Below are 18913 nucleotides of genomic sequence, written 5' to 3' on the forward strand. Positions count from 1 at the left end.
CTGGTTTTCTCTATAACTTCAGATGGCAGTTCAACTATCATAAAACAAATAGACTTGTGCCAAAACCTTTACTCTCCTTCCACTGTCAAAAAAAAAAATACATATATATATTCAATAGATAAGATAACAAACAAGAGGTCGTGCGGAGACATACTAAATTAATGACACATTTGAAAACAATTACATGTACACTTAGTTGACGCTAAATGACACATTTTATTTTTTGGTAGAGTACATCAACAGTGGAATGAGTCATGAAAGCAGATTTTGTTGTGCAGTCTAGTGCATGTCATTTTTGCTGACGCGATTATAATGTATGACTCTTTTACTCTTTTTTCAAACTTTCACACTCAAATGTACCCACAGAACAGAAAAGACTCAAGAAAAGTGGTATGGTAAAATGGGGTAATCAAATGAGCAATACTTCTCATACGAGTTTATACGATTGAGTGAGTTTTTGCTAATAATAGGTGTTTCCTTGTGTGAGCTGAGTTTCTGTAAGAAGTTGAAACACACGAGACGAGGGCTAGCTTTGATCGCCCCAACTAACTGTTTATAGTTCACATAAGATGACGTAATTATTCATTGCTTTCGTTAATAATCAATTCTAGTATTGCGTTGACCCTTTTGCTGGGTTCAAACTATATTGTTTTTCTATATTAATCTTTTTGCAACCAAATTTTCAAAAAAAGAATACAAACAACAATTGTTGAAATTGTCGTTTCCGTTTGCACGTAGCATCCTCCCAAAAACCTTCACTGGACCCATTTCGATCAAGCTTTTGAATAGGGGTTCACTTATGCAAAATTGAATTCAAAGATCTCACATATTAGATACCCTTTTGCGATAGACAGACAATACAATATTTCACATCTTTGGAAGGCCACCCACTGGATTTTGAAGTAATCATAGAGATAGATAGAGTTATATCAGCTTTCTACCACCATTCGTAGGAAAAGTTGAAAGCTATAGAAAAGATAACATACTGTTCTAAACTATATATCATATGACCAAAATTAAAAGGGTAGGTTAAAAAGAGGGATTTTCATGCACATCGAATAGCCTGCGTGGCGAAATGGTTATCGCTTTTGACTTCTAATCAAAGGATTCCGGGTTCGAATCCCGGCGTGGGTTTTGTAAAATTTACAAATTATTATTTTGCGGCTTTAGCTCACCTGGGAGAGCGTCAGACTGAAGATCTGGAGGTACTGTGTTCGAGCCACAGAAGCCGCATGCCTTTTTTTCTATTTTTTTGGGCCCCTTTAAAACTAGAGAAAGTATACGGTCATCTCCCTCTTTTTTTCTTTTTGTTTCAAATCTACATCAACTTTGGTCTAACTAAGACATTATTCTCATTGTATTGATATGAGGTCTAGGTTTTATGTATTAGTTTTGTAATTCATAGTCCTCATAAAGTTTGAAAGTCATTAAAGTAAAGTGTCAAATGGGTAACTCAAATAAAAATAAATGATTGTAAATGCATCGATAATCCACTTTCAACATAGTCCCTCCCCCTCCCCACTCCCACTCCCCTTTCTTCCTTTCTCAACTTGCTAAACTATCAACAACTTCATTGTAAAACTCATTTAACTCCAATTTGATAAACTGACATAATTCAACAAACTCATATTTCAAAAACCGAGCCAATTGCTGATCTAAACATTGCAAATTGAAATTAAAATTGATCAAATAACAAAAATTAACCTCAATCTTGGATAAATCACGTAAATTAACGCCAACAACATGAGTAAAATTCAGCTGTTTTTGATAAACATCATCAAGAAGCTTGGTGCATGTTCTTAAAGCGCCAACTATGAATCGATATGAATTGTTTGTTGTAAGTTGAATCAGTGAAAGCAAAATAGTCAATTTGAACAACATAAAAATTGAATGAAGGTATGCTGGAATAGAAATCGAAGGTGAGTATTGTTTTATCCGCAAAAGGAATTGATCAATGGGTAAATTTGGAGTTTTAATCAATTGAAATACTTTACTCAATTGTGTGGAATGGTTCAGATTTCGGTTGATTGTTTGTGCATATTCAATTTCGGAGACAACCGATTTTGCAAAATTGGATTCAAGGACGGGTACACTTTTTTTGGATGAAGTGATATCGTCTTGCGATGAGTTGTGCTCACTCAATTTAAATTGTTCAAGTAGTGTCTCAATAGGTATGTACTTACCTGGAGAAAACGAACCACCGTTTGTGTCTCCTTGATTATCATTGTCATTGTAATTGAAATTGACATTGTCTATATTTTCACTATTGAATAAGACCTCATCATCATCATATTTGTCAAGTATTTCATCCGATATTCCATTTGCATTTGTATAATCACAAACAATTGTGTTTCCATCGTCTATTTCAACAGTTGTGGTTGCAACAGGCGGAGTAGTTGATTTGTCACTAGGTTCTTCAGTACTTAGCGTTGATGTAGAAGAATCTAAACTATTTGCATTTGTAGTTGATGTTGAACTTGAGTTGGAAATTGGTGGTGACATAGGTGACAAAGAGGAATCAGTAGATGAAGAATTAATAGTGTCTCTTCCATTGTTTAAGCTCTCTTTCTGTTGTGCTGATACAGAATCAGCCTCTTCTTCCAATTGATTCAATTGTTGTTGTCTAAATTTGTCATAAAGATGTGGATGTTGTTGCAATTTGATCATGAATTTGATAAACAGAGCATAAATGTAAACAACATGAAAAATGTGCAAATTGCTTACAGTTTTCAAACCATTCAACAAATCAAATGTCAATTCATCAAGATGAATATCTTGTAATGAAGTTGGATCATCAACAAATGTTTCTTGTGGTGGCTTCAAGTTCGGTATCTCTTCAATGTCTTTGATGTAATTCGTCATCTGTCAATGGTGCGTATAGATATGCTTGTATCTGTTTCCAATTTATAAAAAGTATGTTGGTTGTAAAACTCTATTCGTCTGACTAAATCTCTCTGTCAAATGGTAAAAGCTCGTATCAAAGTAGGTTGTGATGGTATGACAGTTGACACATATACATGAGGCACTAGTACTAGTAGATGGGATACTAAAGTAGTTCAAGTAATGTGACTGATTGAATGACTGATTGTACAAGAATGAATAAAGCTCAAATGTTAAGTGATGATTTTTTATTTTGTTTGTTTGTGGTGCACAAGTTTTTCTTTTATGGAGGTGGTAGTGTACTATTGCAATGTCTTACTTTCAGTCTTTGGTTTGCTGCGATCGTATTGGCATTTAATGTGCTCCACTCTAACTCCAACCTATCGTTACATGACAAGAATCGAGAGAATTGTGAAGCAGGTGGTATTCACTGAGAGCCATGTAGCATTTGATACACACTCTCACACCAATCAAGCATTGAAGCTGTAGTGTAAATTGCATAACAAAAAAAAAACCAGAAATGCAAAACTTTAAAATTTTGCGCTTCCCAAAATCGTAATGATGCGCACGACTCTTGAAGTGTAACCCATACAGTAATACTAGGTCTCTCTATATGTGGTGATTAGCACACTAGAGATTGATAGAGATGTCTATGGTTTGGAAATGTTGTCTCGCATCTACATATACGTAATAAATAGCTTGTGTTTTCATTCATGTTGGGATATTCTGTTATACAATAAACGTGTCTGTGTTACTTTAGAAGATCTAGTTTCAACAATAATACGTTTGCATTGTCATCATCGGATGGATGTGCAATGCAGAATGGAGATGTGCAATTCGAAGCAATATATATATCTTTGTAGCCTTTTGTGTCTATGTTTTGTGTCTACAGTGTGGCTGATTACTTTACTGTTTTGTTTAGTGTTTTGATATTTTGATATTTTTTTGTTTATGCGCGTACAGTAAAAGTGTAGATGATACCTTCTTTTGCACGTGTACACCACAAAATCAAGAAAAAAGTATCGCCATTTTTACACGACTGTACTGAGTTTTGTGCTTTAATCAAAAGCTAAAAACACTAATATAAACCAGTTGCTTTTGTCGCATCCCCCGATCGAGCCGATGTGTATCCACCGCTCATTCCTATTTGATTCATCTACGTCTTACACTTACGCAATATCGAAACCTATACGTCGTACTACGCAACTCTGTTGATAGATCAAAAACGACGTTACATGATGTCCGTATGTTTTTATGTGTTTATATCTGCAGCTGAACTTGCACCCCTTAGATCAGTATAAACCTAAAAGCGGTTTTTACGTTTGTTTGCTTATTCTTATTTTTGTTATGTGTTTCACATAACTAGCTAAATTTAGCATAGCATAGACATAAACTTATACACATACACATACACATACTCTTTTACATTATTTACTTTTACAATGGTTGAGTCAGTAATATGAATGAGTTGTAGTTCCAAACTTTTTTACATACAATGTATAGCTTCGTATGTGTATGCTTTAAGAGAAGTGGGTGTTTTAAATAATGGCTGTGTAAAGCGGTATTGTTGGGTTGTATTATAACAATTTACAACTAATACACGACTATTTTAAAGAGAAATTTTTTAATTTTTTTAATTTTTTTAATTTTTTTATTGTTTATTGGGCTGCGCACACTACCCTCTCCCCTTTTTCACATTTGATCTTTCCTTTTTACAAAAGTTTTACAACCAACAAACCCACAACACAACACTCAACACAACATCATCTTGAACATATCATCCAAACAAACACAGACTCACACACACCACGTTCCACTCGCTATAGCATACCGTCCATCGTCGCCATCACCATCGTCACCATCATCAACACCCCTGTTCTTTTTCCTCTTCTCTTGTGAAGTATTATAACCAAGAGATTTTTCATCCCTTTCTCAGCCAAGATATAATATCATCTAAGAACACCAACTTCCAAGACTCGGTTTTACAACCACCACCCTTAATACTATTCAAAAATGCTACATAATCAATTTCTTGTCCTAATCACATCGATATTATGTCTATTCATCACACCAGCCCATGCTAGAAGAAAATTGTCTGCTTCTTCATTAGTTACATGTATGGAGAATTCACAAATTTCTCCACAAACTTTTAATGTCACTTTCAACCCAGATGATCGTTCTTTACGATATACTTTGGATCTAAACACAGAAATCTCGGGTAAAGTAATTGCTCATGTTCAAGTTTATGCTTATGGGTTCATGATTATTGAAAAGGATGTTGATTTATGTGATATTGGTTGGAAACAATTTTGTCCTCTTTACCCTGGACAATTGAAAGTTGATTCAGTTCAATATATCAGTTCAACATATACCAAGGAAATACCTGGTATTGCTTACCAAGTTCCTGATATTGACGCTGTTGTTAAAGTTATTGTTCGTGACCAATCAACTGGTGAACAAGTTTCATGTCTTCAGGCTAGTTTTACCAATGGTAAAACTGTTAGTCAAACTGGTGTTAAATGGGCTACTGCTGTTATTGCTGGTTTAGGTTTACTTATTGCTGCCATGTTGTCGACTTTTGGAAATTCCAATGCTGCTTCCCACATTGCTGCCAATGCAGTTTCCCTTTTCCTTTATTTCCAAAGTGTTGTTGTTGTTTCAATGCAAGCAGTGGAGAGAATGCCACCAATTGCTAGTGCATGGGCTGAGAATTTAGCTTGGTCAATGGGATTGATTCGAATCAAGTTTATGCAACAAATTTTTAGATGGTATGTTCAACTGACTGGTGGTACACCAACAACCTATTTCATTGGTGAAACAGAACAAATATTGGTGCAAAAGAGTAAACGTTCATTAGAATATGAATCATTTTATTTGGGTAAAAAAGTGATTGATTATGCTAAACGTGGATTGGATTATTCATTGCATTCAAATACATACTTGATTGTTTTACGTGGTATCAAGAGAATTGGACATAATTCACACATTGAATCAACATCAATTGTCCCCACTGGATATACTTGGTTTATTCTTATTGGATATTTGCTTGTCGCTTTATTGATTTTCTCCAAATCAATTGTTGTTTTATTAACAAGATCTGGCAAATTAAACCCACGCAGTTTTTCCATGTTTAGATCAAATTTCAGTAGTGTTGTTAAAGGGTCATTATTGAGATATATTTGGATTGGATCAACACAATTGACAATTTTCTCATTATGGGAGTTTACTAGAGTTGATTCTGGTGCTGTTGTTGTATTGGCAGTATTGTTTCTCCTTTTGATGATTATTGTATTTGGTTGGAGCTTCTACAACGTCTTGCGTATTGGACAATTATCACGTCGCAAATTTAATAACCCAGCTGCATTGTTGTATGGTGAACAAAAAACTTTGGAAAAGTATGGATTCTGTTATACAATGTTTCATGCAGAATACTATTGGTTTGGTATGGTTTTACTAGGATACAATGTATTCAAGGGTATTTTCATTGCCTTTTGTCAAGGATCAATTGGTGGCAAGGTTTCAGTTTGGCCAATTTTCATTGCTGATCTAGCATACACCATTGTATTATTTTGGCTCAAACCATTTTTGAACAAACCGACAAATATCTTAAACTATATGATTGCCATTGTCACCACCATCAATTCCTTTTTGTTTCTATTCTTTTCCGATATCTTTGGCCAACCAGCACAAGTTGCTTCCATTATGGGATGGGTTTTCTTCATCTTGAATGCGGCATTTTCATTTGTATTGTTGATCTTCATTATTGCCCTTTCGTTGTTTTCAGTATTGAGTAAAAATCCTGATGCCAGATTTGCTCCAGCTAAAGATGATCGTTTTTCATTTCAAAGGAAGTCATCTATCAAGGATAAAAACAATCGTCAATCTACATATTTCACCGAAAAGAGTGGTAATGCTGGAGGTAACGAGTTGGCAGCATTGGGTATTGCTGCACAAGACCATTCGGCTGATTGGGAATCACAAATGTATAAATTGCATGATGTATCAAATGAGGATGTTTCGTCGAGTACTACACCTGACCATATCAGACCTAACCATAGAGTTAACGGTAACAGTGATGATATAATTGAGTCGGAATCGGTGTATTCTGATGAACATCATCATAATGCAGGTGCAGGTGCAGATGGAACAACAGGCGCAACATCAACTTTTGGTGAATGGAAGAGCAAACTTGCCAGGAAATTATCCAAGAAAAAGAGCGTCAACAGAAAACATAATAGTGGAAGTAGTGATGAGGTCAATATGACTAGAATCAGTGACACATTACATTTCGATGATGACTTTGATGAGGAGGATTCAAATGATAAATTAGATTTCACACCAAGCACTCACCAACAACAACAATTCCAAAGACCTAATCCTGTACGTGATGACAGTGACGAGGCAGCTAATGGACATGCACGTAATGGGAGTACTACTTCAAATCTAGTCAGATCGAATCCCACAAATAAATTGAATATTGTATAAAGCAAAATGGCATTAGGAGGTGGAGATAGATACGAAGAAGGGGGAACGGTTTACATATCAACGTTGTTTTGGCTCTTCTTTTTGGACTCGAGGCACATCTTTGTTTGATTGAATATGGTACTTTGCCCATTATTTACTCAAAAGACTTATAATCCCAAAAGAAGGACAAAATTTATTTTTTCATTTTTATTGTATTATTAGATATATCAATGATTTTCATAGGACAGACAAGAGAAGATAGAGGGGGAGATTTTTTCACATTCGTTAAAGTATAAAAAAAGAAACATTTACAAAGGAGAATCTTTGGTCGTAGTTTTTTTTATAAATCTTTAGCTCTCAGTTTAGTCTAGGTTCAATTTATCCCATTTCGATTCAATTTGGAACAAGATTTGTTTAGTGTACTTGTCACTAAATGAAGCCAACCATAAACTTACTTTTTGGTCCCATGATAATGCACCAGCAAACAGACTGTTCATTTCAAGGTCAGCACCAAGATGTTGCATCTTCGTGTTCTCAGACTCACCTGATGATGATGAAGAGAATGCATCTCTTTCATTCACATTAGCTCGATTATACCCCTTAACCAACTTGTTGAAATCCAAGGGGGCAATCAATTGATTTAAGATATTGGCCAGGTACGCCACCATTTTACTAATCCAATGTAAATCAATCTCATTGTAATTGTAATCTTCATTGACCATAATTTTGCTAGCCCATGAAGAAACAGCATCGTTACTCATTGATAGTGCCAAAGAGTAGATTTGATTGTCATCACTTGAGTGTTTTGAGGCAAGTGGAAATCCAATGTATTTTAATGGTTTGGTGACAAGATGCAATGGTTTTGAAAGCCACGACGAAGACAGGGAGAGTGAGGCTGATGCTGTTGTTGTGGTGGTGGTTGTTGTTAAGTAGGGTATAGTTTGTACAAATTTTGGGTTCAAAAAGTGATGAAACTTGTTTTCAAACCATTGCTTGGTTGAATCTTCGGCAATCAAAGGTGCTATTGGTCTCGAGAGATGAGAATCACATTTGATTGGGAAATTTTGCAGCACCATAAAGAATTGTTGATCCAACTGGAATAGTCTTCTTGAATCTATGCCGTTGTACACATTGCTTTCTGTGCTTTCCTTTTCGTTGTGGCTATCATTGAGGAGTAATCTTACAATTTGATGCTTTTGATCAAGTGGTACCAAACACTCAAATAATCCACCAACAAATGTGTATGGCATAAAGAATGATATTTTGCGTTTAGCAAATCGTTTACGTCTTGCCATTTTGAAACAGATTAGATTGTTAATTTCTTGAGTAAGTGCTGTATGGAATGGGGACACCTCTAATGGTGAAGTATTCGGCTGTTGCTGCTGCAACTGTTGTTGTTGTTGATGGTGTTGTTGATTGGAAGATCCATCAAGTTTAATGTATTCGCCAGAGGTGCTTTGTTGGTGGTTTTCAAATTTGACGTTTTTGTTCTTGCCACTATACTCAATCCAGTTTCCATTTGTAAATCTCTCCATTGTTAAATCAAACTTTTTACGTATTAATTGGTTTACTTGACTAGATTTATGCTTGAATGTATGTGCCAAGCTCCCAATGGGAGTTTTTTTCGTTGCTGCTTTTGCTTCTGCTCGTGCCACATGTGAATAGTTCGAGTACTTCCAGTCTCCAGAACTCATCCTTTTTTTCTGATCAAGGTCCCCCATATTAGCATCATTCGTATTCCCTTGACCTTGTCTCCTCAGTACTATTGCCTGATCATTCCATCCAACTACATTCTCACTAACTTTCGGTTTCAATAAGCAAAACGGTACATCCCAATCAATGAATTTATTACTTTCGGTCCGCAACACCTTTTTATAATCCACCTGACCTCGATTGCAGTGAGCAATAGTTAGGAAATGCATAGATACTGGTGGATTGTAACCGGATATTTTATATTGACGGATGATTTTAAAACCAGTAAACGGTGTTTGTGTTGATGATGTTGGATTACATATTTTGTGAGAATTGAAATACCAAATACAGTGTACTTGTCTCAGGGAAAATAGTAGTAGTAGGAGTAGAACAAATTGTAGACGGCTGGCTTCAAAAGGATGTCTCATTCAGAAATAGCGGTGGCTGTGAGTGCTGAGAGATAAGTGGTCCCAGTGTATCGTGATCCATATTTGTTTGTAATGTTGCAAAAAGATGAAGCATTTCGTATTTTGCCAGTTTCATGACACAAAGATCAAATCTTTCCCAATGCGATGAGGAAAAGCTAAGACAAATAAAAAAAAAAAAAAAAAACTTACAAATAGAAACCTCCTTCTCTGTGGTACACTTTCTTTTATCTCTCCCAACACCATCCTCCGTAATGGAACAACAGTCAAACAAGGCTCATAGAGGAGCCACCAAGAAAACAGGAGCAAAAAAGAAACTACATCAAAATGGTCAGAATAAAAAGGCATTTGCCGTAGCGGCACCTCGGAAATTGGAACGAATGGCAAGACGATCACACGATGTCAATGAACGTAAATTGCATGTACCTATGGTTGATCGTACCCCTGATGATGATCCTCCACCAGTAATAGTTGCCGTTGTTGGGCCACCAGGTACCGGAAAATCAACCTTGATCAAATCATTGATCAGACGATTGACCAAGACTACTTTAACTGAAATTAAAGGACCAATAACCGTTGTCAGTGGGAAAAGAAGACGATTGACATTTATTGAAGTCAATAATGACTTGAATTCCATGATTGATGTAGCCAAGATTGCTGATTTAGTACTTCTTTTAATTGATGGAAATTATGGATTAGAAATGGAAACAATGGAGTTTTTAAACATTGCACAACATCATGGTATGCCTAGAGTATTGGGGGTGGCCACTCACTTGGACCTTTTCAAATCGCAGTCTACTTTAAGAACATCGAAAAAGAGATTAAAACATAGATTTTGGACTGAAGTTTATCAAGGTGCCAAATTATTTTATCTTTCCGGAGTCATCAATGGGCGATACCCTGATAGAGAAATTTTGAATTTGAGCAGGTTCATATCGGTGATGAAGTTTAGACCATTAAAGTGGAGAAATGAACACCCTTATTTGTTGGGTGATCGAATTACTGATTTAACACATCCGCAATTGATTGCTGAAAATCCCAAATGTGATCGAAAAGTGGCAATTTATGGATATCTTCATGGTACACCATTACCCTATCAAGATGCCAATGTACACATTGCTGGAGTTGGCGATTACATTGTGTCATCAGTGGAGAAGTTGCCCGACCCTTGTCCCACACCATATTACGAACAACGATTGGAGGAATTGGAAAGAGAGAGGATCAAAGCTGCAGCTGCACTGGGCGAACCATTGGCCAAGACTACCAGAAGAAGGAAAAGATTAGAAGATAAGCAAAAGATTATTTATGCTCCAATGTCTGATGTTGGTGGGGTTCTTGTTGACAAAGATGCCGTGTATATTGATGTTGGTGATAAAGAAAGTTTCAATGCCAATGGTGATGATGGAGAAATCAAAGGAGAAGGAGAAACTATGGTTACAAATTTACAAGATGTTGCCAAAACCATGGCTGAGCGATTTGAAGAAGGCCCTGGATTGCAATTGTTTTCAAATTCAAGTGCTTTGCGGAATGAGGTGTCACAAGACGCGGAAGAGAGTGAAGAAGAACATGGACTTTTGTCTGATGTAGAAGATGACGAAGAAACCATTGTTGATACTGGAAGGACATCAATGAGAAAAGCAAGAGTTTACGGGAAATCAGTGTCGGAAGATGATGAATTTGATGATGCTGAGTCCAACGACGACGATGAGGATGACTACGAAGAAGATCAAAGAAAAGCCAGATTGGTCGAAGTTGATTTTGATAACAAGTATAATGACAAAGAATTGGAATATGTTGAAGATTCAGCACTTTCTTCCGATGAAGATGACAATGACAATCTGTACAAATCAGCGGCTTCCAGATTGAAAGGGTCTAGCAAGAGGAAATGGGATATCAACAAATTGATCTACATGACAAATATTGACCCTGTTGATGCCATCAAAAGATGGATGGGTGAAGTTGATGATGACGACGAAGAGGAAGAAGAGGATATTGAACAAGAAGAAGAGGATTTCTTCAAAAAGAAGGATGTAAAGGAGTTGAGCGAGGATTTGGATAATTCAAAGCCAATGTTTCCACCTGTTGAGCAATTGAGAAAGAGGTTTTCAGCAGACAATGTTGATGATAGTGATGAGGAGTACGAGAATGGGTACGCTATTTTGAAAAAAAGATTGTTGACCGCTCCAAAATTGAATGATGGTGAAGAAGAACAAAATGATGGAGCAGATGATGTTGGTGAAGGCGACGACGATGAAGAATTGTATGGCGATTTTGAAGACTTAGAAGCTGAAGAAGGAGGTCAGTCAAATGGAAAGGTAAATACCAGTGATGGGAAAGAAGAAACAGAAGATGATGATGAAGATGATGAAGGTGACGATTTTGCCGACTTTGATGCCGAAGAACGCGCTGAAGGAGAAGACAATGCACTCATTGAAGATGAAAACCTCACAGTTGAACAGAAACGTCAATTAAACGCTGCCAAAAAGGCTAAATTGAAAACCCAATTTGAAGAAGAAGAAGATCGTGAATTTGGAGCTGATGATCCCGAAGGTGACACTGAGGCTGAAACATGGTACGAGTTTCAAAAGAACAAGATGGCCAAGCAATTGGAAATCAACAAGGCTCAATATGAAGAAATGGATCAACAGCAAAGGATCAAAATTGAAGGATATCGTGCCGGTTCCTATGTAAAAATTGTGTTTAATTCATTGCCCTGTGAATTTGTGGAAAATTTCACGCCCGAGTATCCTTTAGTTCTTGGTGGGTTACTAGCCACTGAAATGAGATTTGGTATCATGAATTCAAGAATTAGAAGACATAGATGGCACAAGAAAATTTTGAAATCACAAGATCCATTGATTTTGTCATTAGGTTGGCGTCGATTCCAAACTTTACCCATATACACGACATCAGATTCACGAACTAGAAATAGAATGTTGAAATATACTCCTGAACATGCATATTGCTTTGCATCATTTTACGGTCCCTTGGTGGCTCCCAACACGACATTTGTTGGGTTCAACATTGTTGACAATAAATCAACCACAGGATCGTTTAGAGTAGCAGCCACTGGTATTGTTGAAGATGTCAATTCATCAGTTGAGATTGTGAAAAAATTGAAATTGGTTGGTCACCCATACAAGATTTATCGAAACACTGCATTTATCAAGGATATGTTTTCCAATGCTTTGGAAGTGGCTAAATTCGAAGGAGCCCAAATTAGGACAGTTAGTGGTATTCGAGGAGAGATCAAACGAGCATTATCGAAGCCAGAGGGGTGTTTTCGAGCCACTTTTGAAGACAAGATTTTGATGTCGGATACGATCTTCCTCAAGACATGGTACCCCATCAAAATCAAGAAATTCTACAACCCCGTCACATCGTTGTTACTTAATCATCATTCTGAATGGAAAGGTATGCGATTGACAGGACAAGTGCGTGCTGAAAACAATATCCCTACTCCATTACAAGATGACTCACAATACAAGAAAATCGAAAGAGTAGAGAGACATTTCAATCCATTGAGAGTGCCGAAATCGATTCAAGCTGATTTACCATTCAAGTCACAAATCCATAAAATGAAACCACAAAAGAAACAAAGTTATATGAATAAACGAGCTGTTGTATTGGGTGGTGAAGAAAAGAAGGCAAGAGATTTGATGCAAAAGATTGCCACTATTCGTAAGGAAAAGGATGTTAAGCGGAAAACCAAAAAGGATGAAAAGTTTAAAGAAAAATTGAAGAAAATTGTCAAAAATGAGGAGTTGAGAAAGGAGAAGGAAAAAGAGAGAAAGAAGGAGTATTTTGCCAAGGAAGGTAAAAAGAGAAGACTTGGTTCAGAAGAGGGTAATGGAGGAGGAGGTAAAAGAAGAAGATAAATAGAGGGAAATACGTAGTTCCTGGCCTAATGAATTTCTGAACTTACTTTCTATCCTACTCATTGTTTGTAAAGGAGTGTTGGCAGTGCTGCAAAACGAGACTGATAGCGCCATATCGAGGTTACGCGTGGCCATTGCTCCCGTCTACCGGTGTAACAGACACTTGACAATTTACTCATACATCTTTTATTAGAGAAAGGAAGCCACAAAGAAAACAAACTCCCGTCAGTCACTACGTTGAATCACTCAATAAGAATACACCATTTTACTATGTCCCTTTTACACCTCCCAGTTGCCCTAAATACGATACTCGAGTAATTTCTTATGATTCGACTCCTCTTTCAAAAGAACCTCATCCTCATTCCAAACAATTTTAATGACATCATAAAACTCACGAGCATAGTGCAATTGAATACCATATTTTTGTAAATAAAACTCTTCAACATTATTCATTTTGAAATCAACATCTTCATTATCCTTCAACAATTGATTGAGGAAATTTAAATCATCATGATCATCTCGTGATTTAGAAGAAGAAGAAGAACTAGCAATTTTACCTTCGTGCTTCTCCTCCATTATACTCTTTGAATACTCCTCAATCAAATCCTTACGGTTTTCCCTTGGAACAATCATACGCTTAATTCCGTGGCTTAGATGAGCACCAAGTAACTTCTCTTTAACTCCACCAATGGGTAAAACCAATCCGCGTAGAGTGATTTCTCCAGTCATGGCAATATCAGTGGGGACAGGTCTATCCAACAACACCGATAAAAACAGCAAAGCCATAGTAACACCAGCTGATGGTCCATCTTTGGGTATACCTCCCATAGGTACATGCATGTGAATATCCAAATTATTGAATTTGTTGAGCAAGGCTGAGGTATTTTGTTTCCCTTGTTCATCTTCATATTTGATCAAATCCTTGTAAATCATCAGTTTGATAAATGTAAGGCCAATTTTACCACTCTCCATCAACACTTCACCTAAACGACCAGTCATGTGCAAGCTGGCACCAGTTCCAGTTCCTGACGTATTGCCGTCGTTTCCGGTTCTTCGATCAAATCCAATACTTTCAAACACCAAAACAGAACCAGAACCTTCTGAATTATACGATAAGCCATTAACAACACCAATTCTCGAGTTTCCGATAGATGTAGCTTCATTAGCAGTGAAATCACCATTGGCAAATGGAACGCCAAGGTAGATGGATAAATCGTTTTCATCAATGTGGGGATTGTAACGTTTTGAAACATCGTTTAGCTGTTCACAATACTCAACAGCTTTGAAACGACACAATGTACCTAACTTCCGTTCAAAGTTTCTGACTCCAGCCTCTCTAGTGTAGTCGATAATAATTTTCTTCAATGCAGTCTTGTCAATATTGACAAACTCTTCAACCTTGTGTTCACTAGATACAGGGAACCCATTACGTTTCACTTGTCTTGGTAAAAGATATCTCTCTCCAATAATCATCTTTTCATTATAGTCATACGCACCCATTTCAATCAATTCCAACCTGTCCAAAAGTGGTCTTGTCATGTTATATGGATCATTAGCAGTACAAATGAATATGACTTGTGACAAGTCAACTGGGAAACCCAAATAGTGATCAATAAAAGTGCTATTTTGCTCTGGATCTAACACTTCCAACAATGCCGCTGATGGATCACCATTGTATTTAGTAGCACCAGAGTTACCACCAACAACTTTATCAATTTCATCCAATAATATAACCGGATTCATACAACCAGCTTTTCGTAATGCTTGAATGATAAGTCCCGGCATTGCACCAACATATGTCCTTCTATGTCCTCGAATCTCACTTTCATCTTTGATACCACCCAATGACAATCTTTGGAAATTTCTACCTAATGAAGTGGCAATTGATTTGGCTATTGAGGTCTTACCTATACCCGGGGGTCCAGCAAGGGCAATGATTGGTGATTTGTTGCTCTTGGTGACTCTGATGGCTTCAAGAGCACCTTCTTCAAACTGAGAATCTTCCATTGACTTGTCAACTTGATCTTGTGCCTTTTGTTTAGCACGATAAGTCTCATCTCCATTAGCAATAAGAATTCCATTTTGTTCACCAGCAGTGGCATCCTTTTTATTTGCCGCATTCTTTTCAGAACACTTGCTCTTATTCTCATCTATAGTCTTTGCTGCATTAATACCCAACAATTTCAACACCACCAAGTACTGGATAAGTCTTCTTTTTACATGTTCTAAACCATAATGATCCTTGTCCAATTGAGCTTTAGCAGCTTTCAAATCAATCTCCTTGTTGGTCTTGAATTTACTGACATACTTGTCCCATGGTATATCCATAACAATCTCCAAATAGTTTCTTATGACATGAAAATCAGCATTTCCTCCGCCTCCAGGTGCATTGGCAGCTGATTTAATCCTCTTGAAGTCTTTAGCAATCAACCTCTTGGAATCGGGAGATAAAGAAGTGATTGTAGGCAATTTGTTCTTGACAAAATCTGCAATAACTCGCAACTCATCTTCGTCATCATCACCTTCTTCAAAGCTTCCTCCACCAACACCACCTTCGCTAGGGCCATTTGCACGTGAATGTCTCAGGTTTGCTCCATTCAAAGGTTTGCTCCGCTGGTTGGATTGCGATTGCTTTTGTGCAGCTCGATTCCTCTTACTCATGCCTTCAAGTAATACTCGTATCGATTTAAGTTGGTTCGATACAACAGCTGCACGTTGAACATTTGAAGCTTCATTATGGAACCAATTATTGGCAAATGAATTATTTTGCTTCAATGCTTCAAATACATCATTCAATAGCAACATCATTTCATTGATTGCATCCGATCTTTCATCAATCTTGTACGTGTTCAACATTCGCAACTTCTCATGGTTGGGGAATGGTAAAATTGCAGTTGTCAAATCAATCAACCTCAAATAAGTCTTGGCATCAACTTTTGCATCGTCAGATGAAGAAGATGTAGTACGGATTTGTGAATACAAACGTTGCAAGCTCATAAATGCTTTGCTGAAGTCCTTTGAGCCTGCCAATTGCATGTACAAAGCATTAGCCAACGGATTCAATGTCAACAAATTTTGTTTAACTGGATCCTGATTAGCTTGTTTCTTTTCATCTTCTAAATTAGCTTTCGTAAGTGAAAGGTTATTGTTCCCCATAGCTGCATTATCCTTTAAAGCTTCACGATACATAATGAGAAACTTTTCAATCGAATTGAATAGCTTTTTGTAGTTTGATCTCAAAGTCTTAAACCTATTAACTATATCGGGCACTTCTGTGTTCCAATCAATAACGACTTTAGTTTCATTTGGACGCATGGTGGCACGTGAATCTGAAACTTTAACCCCACGAGTAAGTGCTTGCAAAGTGAGTTTAATATTTGTTGAGTCATCAACAATACCAACAACTCGAACTATTGTAACAACATTGGCAAAATCAGTCGTATCTTTGTTTCTCGACTCCAAGATCTTATCCAAGTTTGGAGTTATAGAAAACGTCAACCAATCAAAGTCGTTTATAGGTCCTGACAATGAATCATCTTCCTTACCTTCATTAACTACCGATTCCAATTTGTAAAACTGGGTAATGCCATCAACTGCATCTTGTGAAATAACGGTCGGGTTAATGGCGTCACCATCTGCACCGGTAGATTTAGTATTGTGGCTAGCGCTACTGCTATTGCTATTGTTGCCATCAAAGTTGTATTCTGCCAACAAATTGTTTATTATGGAAACACGGGATACAACGTTTTTGAATCTGTATAATAAAGCAGCAGCTTTGAAACGAGAAAATGTAACATTGTAGATAATACCTGGTAACAATACCAAATTTGAGTCTAATTGATAAGTTGGCAACACAAGCAGTTGTGAGGTTCCTCTTGATTTGGATGATTTGGAGTATCTAGCCATTTTTTGGAGATCCAGTTTTTTGCACGTGAAATTAGGGAAACAAGTTTGGCGGTATGGTTTTGCTCAACAATCAAAGTAAAAGTAAACAGATGCGCTGTGGATAGTTTGAATAATTCTCTCCTCTTGATTGGTATCAGTCAGAGTCCAGATGGAAAAGAAAAGTAAATGTAAAGTTGAGTAAAGATAAAGGGGATATATATTTATGTCGAATGATTTTTTTGTGCGGATATATATATATATTTATATATACTATACTTACTTTGTGCAATTAGTTAGTATATGGTGGAGATACAGTGTGTGTGTGTGTGTGTGTGTGTGTGTGTGTGTGGGGAGTTGAATATTTTTTTTTTGCCACCATCATCATAATCCCATAACAAAATTATTATGAGAAACAGGACAAAGTACACTAGGGGTAGTACTGGTGATTAAGATTTATTATCTACACCCTCTTCACATGGAAATACGAATGTCATTCAAAATTGATATAATCGGAAAAAGGGGGGTGGTTATGTTGATGTACTCATATCTCCGTTCTTATTTTCAACTCAACCTGAGGGAGATATAATCTACAATGTTTATATAATAAAGGGTTGCTACTTCCTGCCTCCACTCTATGCCTTGCCACCTATCAAATACCTTCCTTTCTCTGGTTTACCAAGTTTTCGCGTATCACATGCATACAAGAGTAGTTTGTTATGCTGTTGCGTTTGAACAAATGCAAAAATGTACAAGGTAGCGTTACATCCTCGGTATAATTTGATTTTGAAATTGATGCAGAGTTCTCTATGTATGTACTAGCTCTTCAACAGATATCATTGTGAAACCAATGCTGATACCTGGACGTCTGTATGCTTTGGTTGTGAGAAAGAATAGTCCATTTGGAATTTATACACCCAAGGTACTCTTTAGCTTCACAGTTAACGATTAGAAGTATCGACAAGATCATTTCCATATATTTACATATACACTATCATCGTTTATATACAAGCCCATCACCACTTTCACCAACAGATAAACCTCACTGAACCTCTTCTCTACTCGCTTCCTTTCTCACTTGCTTTCGTCATCATCATATTTCCCCTCAAGTAAATCATTCAAACCATCCTGTATCATCCTGGTCTCCTCATCAACCTCCATCTCACTCAATTCCCTTTCCCTTTCATATCCACCCATCAATCCTTTCATCCTATACCCAAACTCTTTAAAATTACTCACATCTAAAATCCATGCCGTCCCCATCATAATCATTCCCGTAATCGACCCACATGCCAAGGTACCAGCACCAACTGCAACTGCTGCATCAGTAGTAAAATTGTACGATGTTGGTGGTTGATGGTTTTGTTGAAATAAGGTGGGGATATATTGTCGAATTATTGTTTGTTTGTGTATCAAGCGTAATGTGAAGATTGACAAGGCCGAAAAGGCGAAAAAACGAGCCATTTGGTATTTACGTCTTGTTTTGTATTCTGGAGATGCATCTGCTATTTTGAAATTTAGTTTATGAAGTAAATCCGTCATTTTGCTGTGTTTGCGGTGAATAGTTTTATCGGTTTGATCATCACCGATTTGAATATTTTTTTTTTCGAGGTTCGTTTCTCCACGGACATTCGCAGCCATCGCAGTTTTGAGCCATCTTCAATCTACAATTCATCTTATTTGTCTAAATTA

The 18913-nt window shown here is 36.9% G+C and overlaps 6 protein-coding genes and 2 non-coding genes across 8 annotated transcripts; 4 read left to right on the forward strand and 4 right to left on the reverse strand. All coding sequences in view use genetic code 12, as the record gives it.

Annotated features, from left to right (window-relative positions):
* The first annotated feature begins 1061 nt into the window (after positions 1-1061).
* CPAR2_t_cp_Arg(UCU)_30 lies at positions 1062-1134 on the forward strand. The gene has a single exon. It is a non-coding gene; the product is annotated as a tRNA-Arg (tRNA).
* Positions 1135-1160: 26 nt separating this feature from the next.
* Positions 1161-1233, forward strand: CPAR2_t_cp_Phe(GAA)_31. Its single transcript has one exon. It is a non-coding gene; the product is annotated as a tRNA-Phe (tRNA).
* Positions 1234-1545: 312 nt separating this feature from the next.
* On the reverse strand, positions 1546-2862 carry CPAR2_102210 (uncharacterized protein; the record flags this gene model as incomplete). Its single annotated transcript, XM_036812238.1, has 1 exon — positions 1546-2862. The coding sequence occupies one exon, from the start codon at positions 2860-2862 to the stop codon at positions 1546-1548; it is 1317 nt and encodes a 438-aa protein (XP_036663366.1).
* Positions 2863-4893: 2031 nt separating this feature from the next.
* On the forward strand, positions 4894-7365 carry FLC1 (putative flavin adenine dinucleotide transporter; the record flags this gene model as incomplete). Its single annotated transcript, XM_036812239.1, has 1 exon — positions 4894-7365. The coding sequence occupies one exon, from the start codon at positions 4894-4896 to the stop codon at positions 7363-7365; it is 2472 nt and encodes an 823-aa protein (XP_036663367.1).
* A 341-nt stretch (positions 7366-7706) lies between these two features.
* CPAR2_102230 (uncharacterized protein) lies at positions 7707-9464 on the reverse strand (the record flags this gene model as incomplete). Its single annotated transcript, XM_036812240.1, has 1 exon — positions 7707-9464. The coding sequence occupies one exon, from the start codon at positions 9462-9464 to the stop codon at positions 7707-7709; it is 1758 nt and encodes a 585-aa protein (XP_036663368.1).
* A 251-nt stretch (positions 9465-9715) lies between these two features.
* BMS1 (GTPase) lies at positions 9716-13339 on the forward strand (the record flags this gene model as incomplete). The annotated part of the gene is made up of 1 exon (XM_036812241.1): positions 9716-13339. One exon carries the CDS (start codon positions 9716-9718, stop codon positions 13337-13339), a length of 3624 nt encoding a protein of 1207 aa, XP_036663369.1.
* A 297-nt stretch (positions 13340-13636) lies between these two features.
* On the reverse strand, positions 13637-17245 carry CPAR2_102250 (uncharacterized protein; the record flags this gene model as incomplete). The annotated part of the gene is made up of 1 exon (XM_036812242.1): positions 13637-17245. One exon carries the CDS (start codon positions 17243-17245, stop codon positions 13637-13639), a length of 3609 nt encoding a protein of 1202 aa, XP_036663370.1.
* A 1050-nt stretch (positions 17246-18295) lies between these two features.
* On the reverse strand, positions 18296-18763 carry CPAR2_102260 (uncharacterized protein; the record flags this gene model as incomplete). Its single annotated transcript, XM_036812243.1, has 1 exon — positions 18296-18763. The coding sequence occupies one exon, from the start codon at positions 18761-18763 to the stop codon at positions 18296-18298; it is 468 nt and encodes a 155-aa protein (XP_036663371.1).
* Between the last annotated feature and the right edge of the window lie 150 nt (positions 18764-18913).

This window comes from Candida parapsilosis, contig 005569 (assembly GCF_000182765.1).
Source record: "Candida parapsilosis strain CDC317 annotated contig 005569".
Classification (NCBI taxonomy): Eukaryota; Fungi; Ascomycota; class Pichiomycetes; order Serinales; family Debaryomycetaceae; genus Lodderomyces; species Lodderomyces parapsilosis.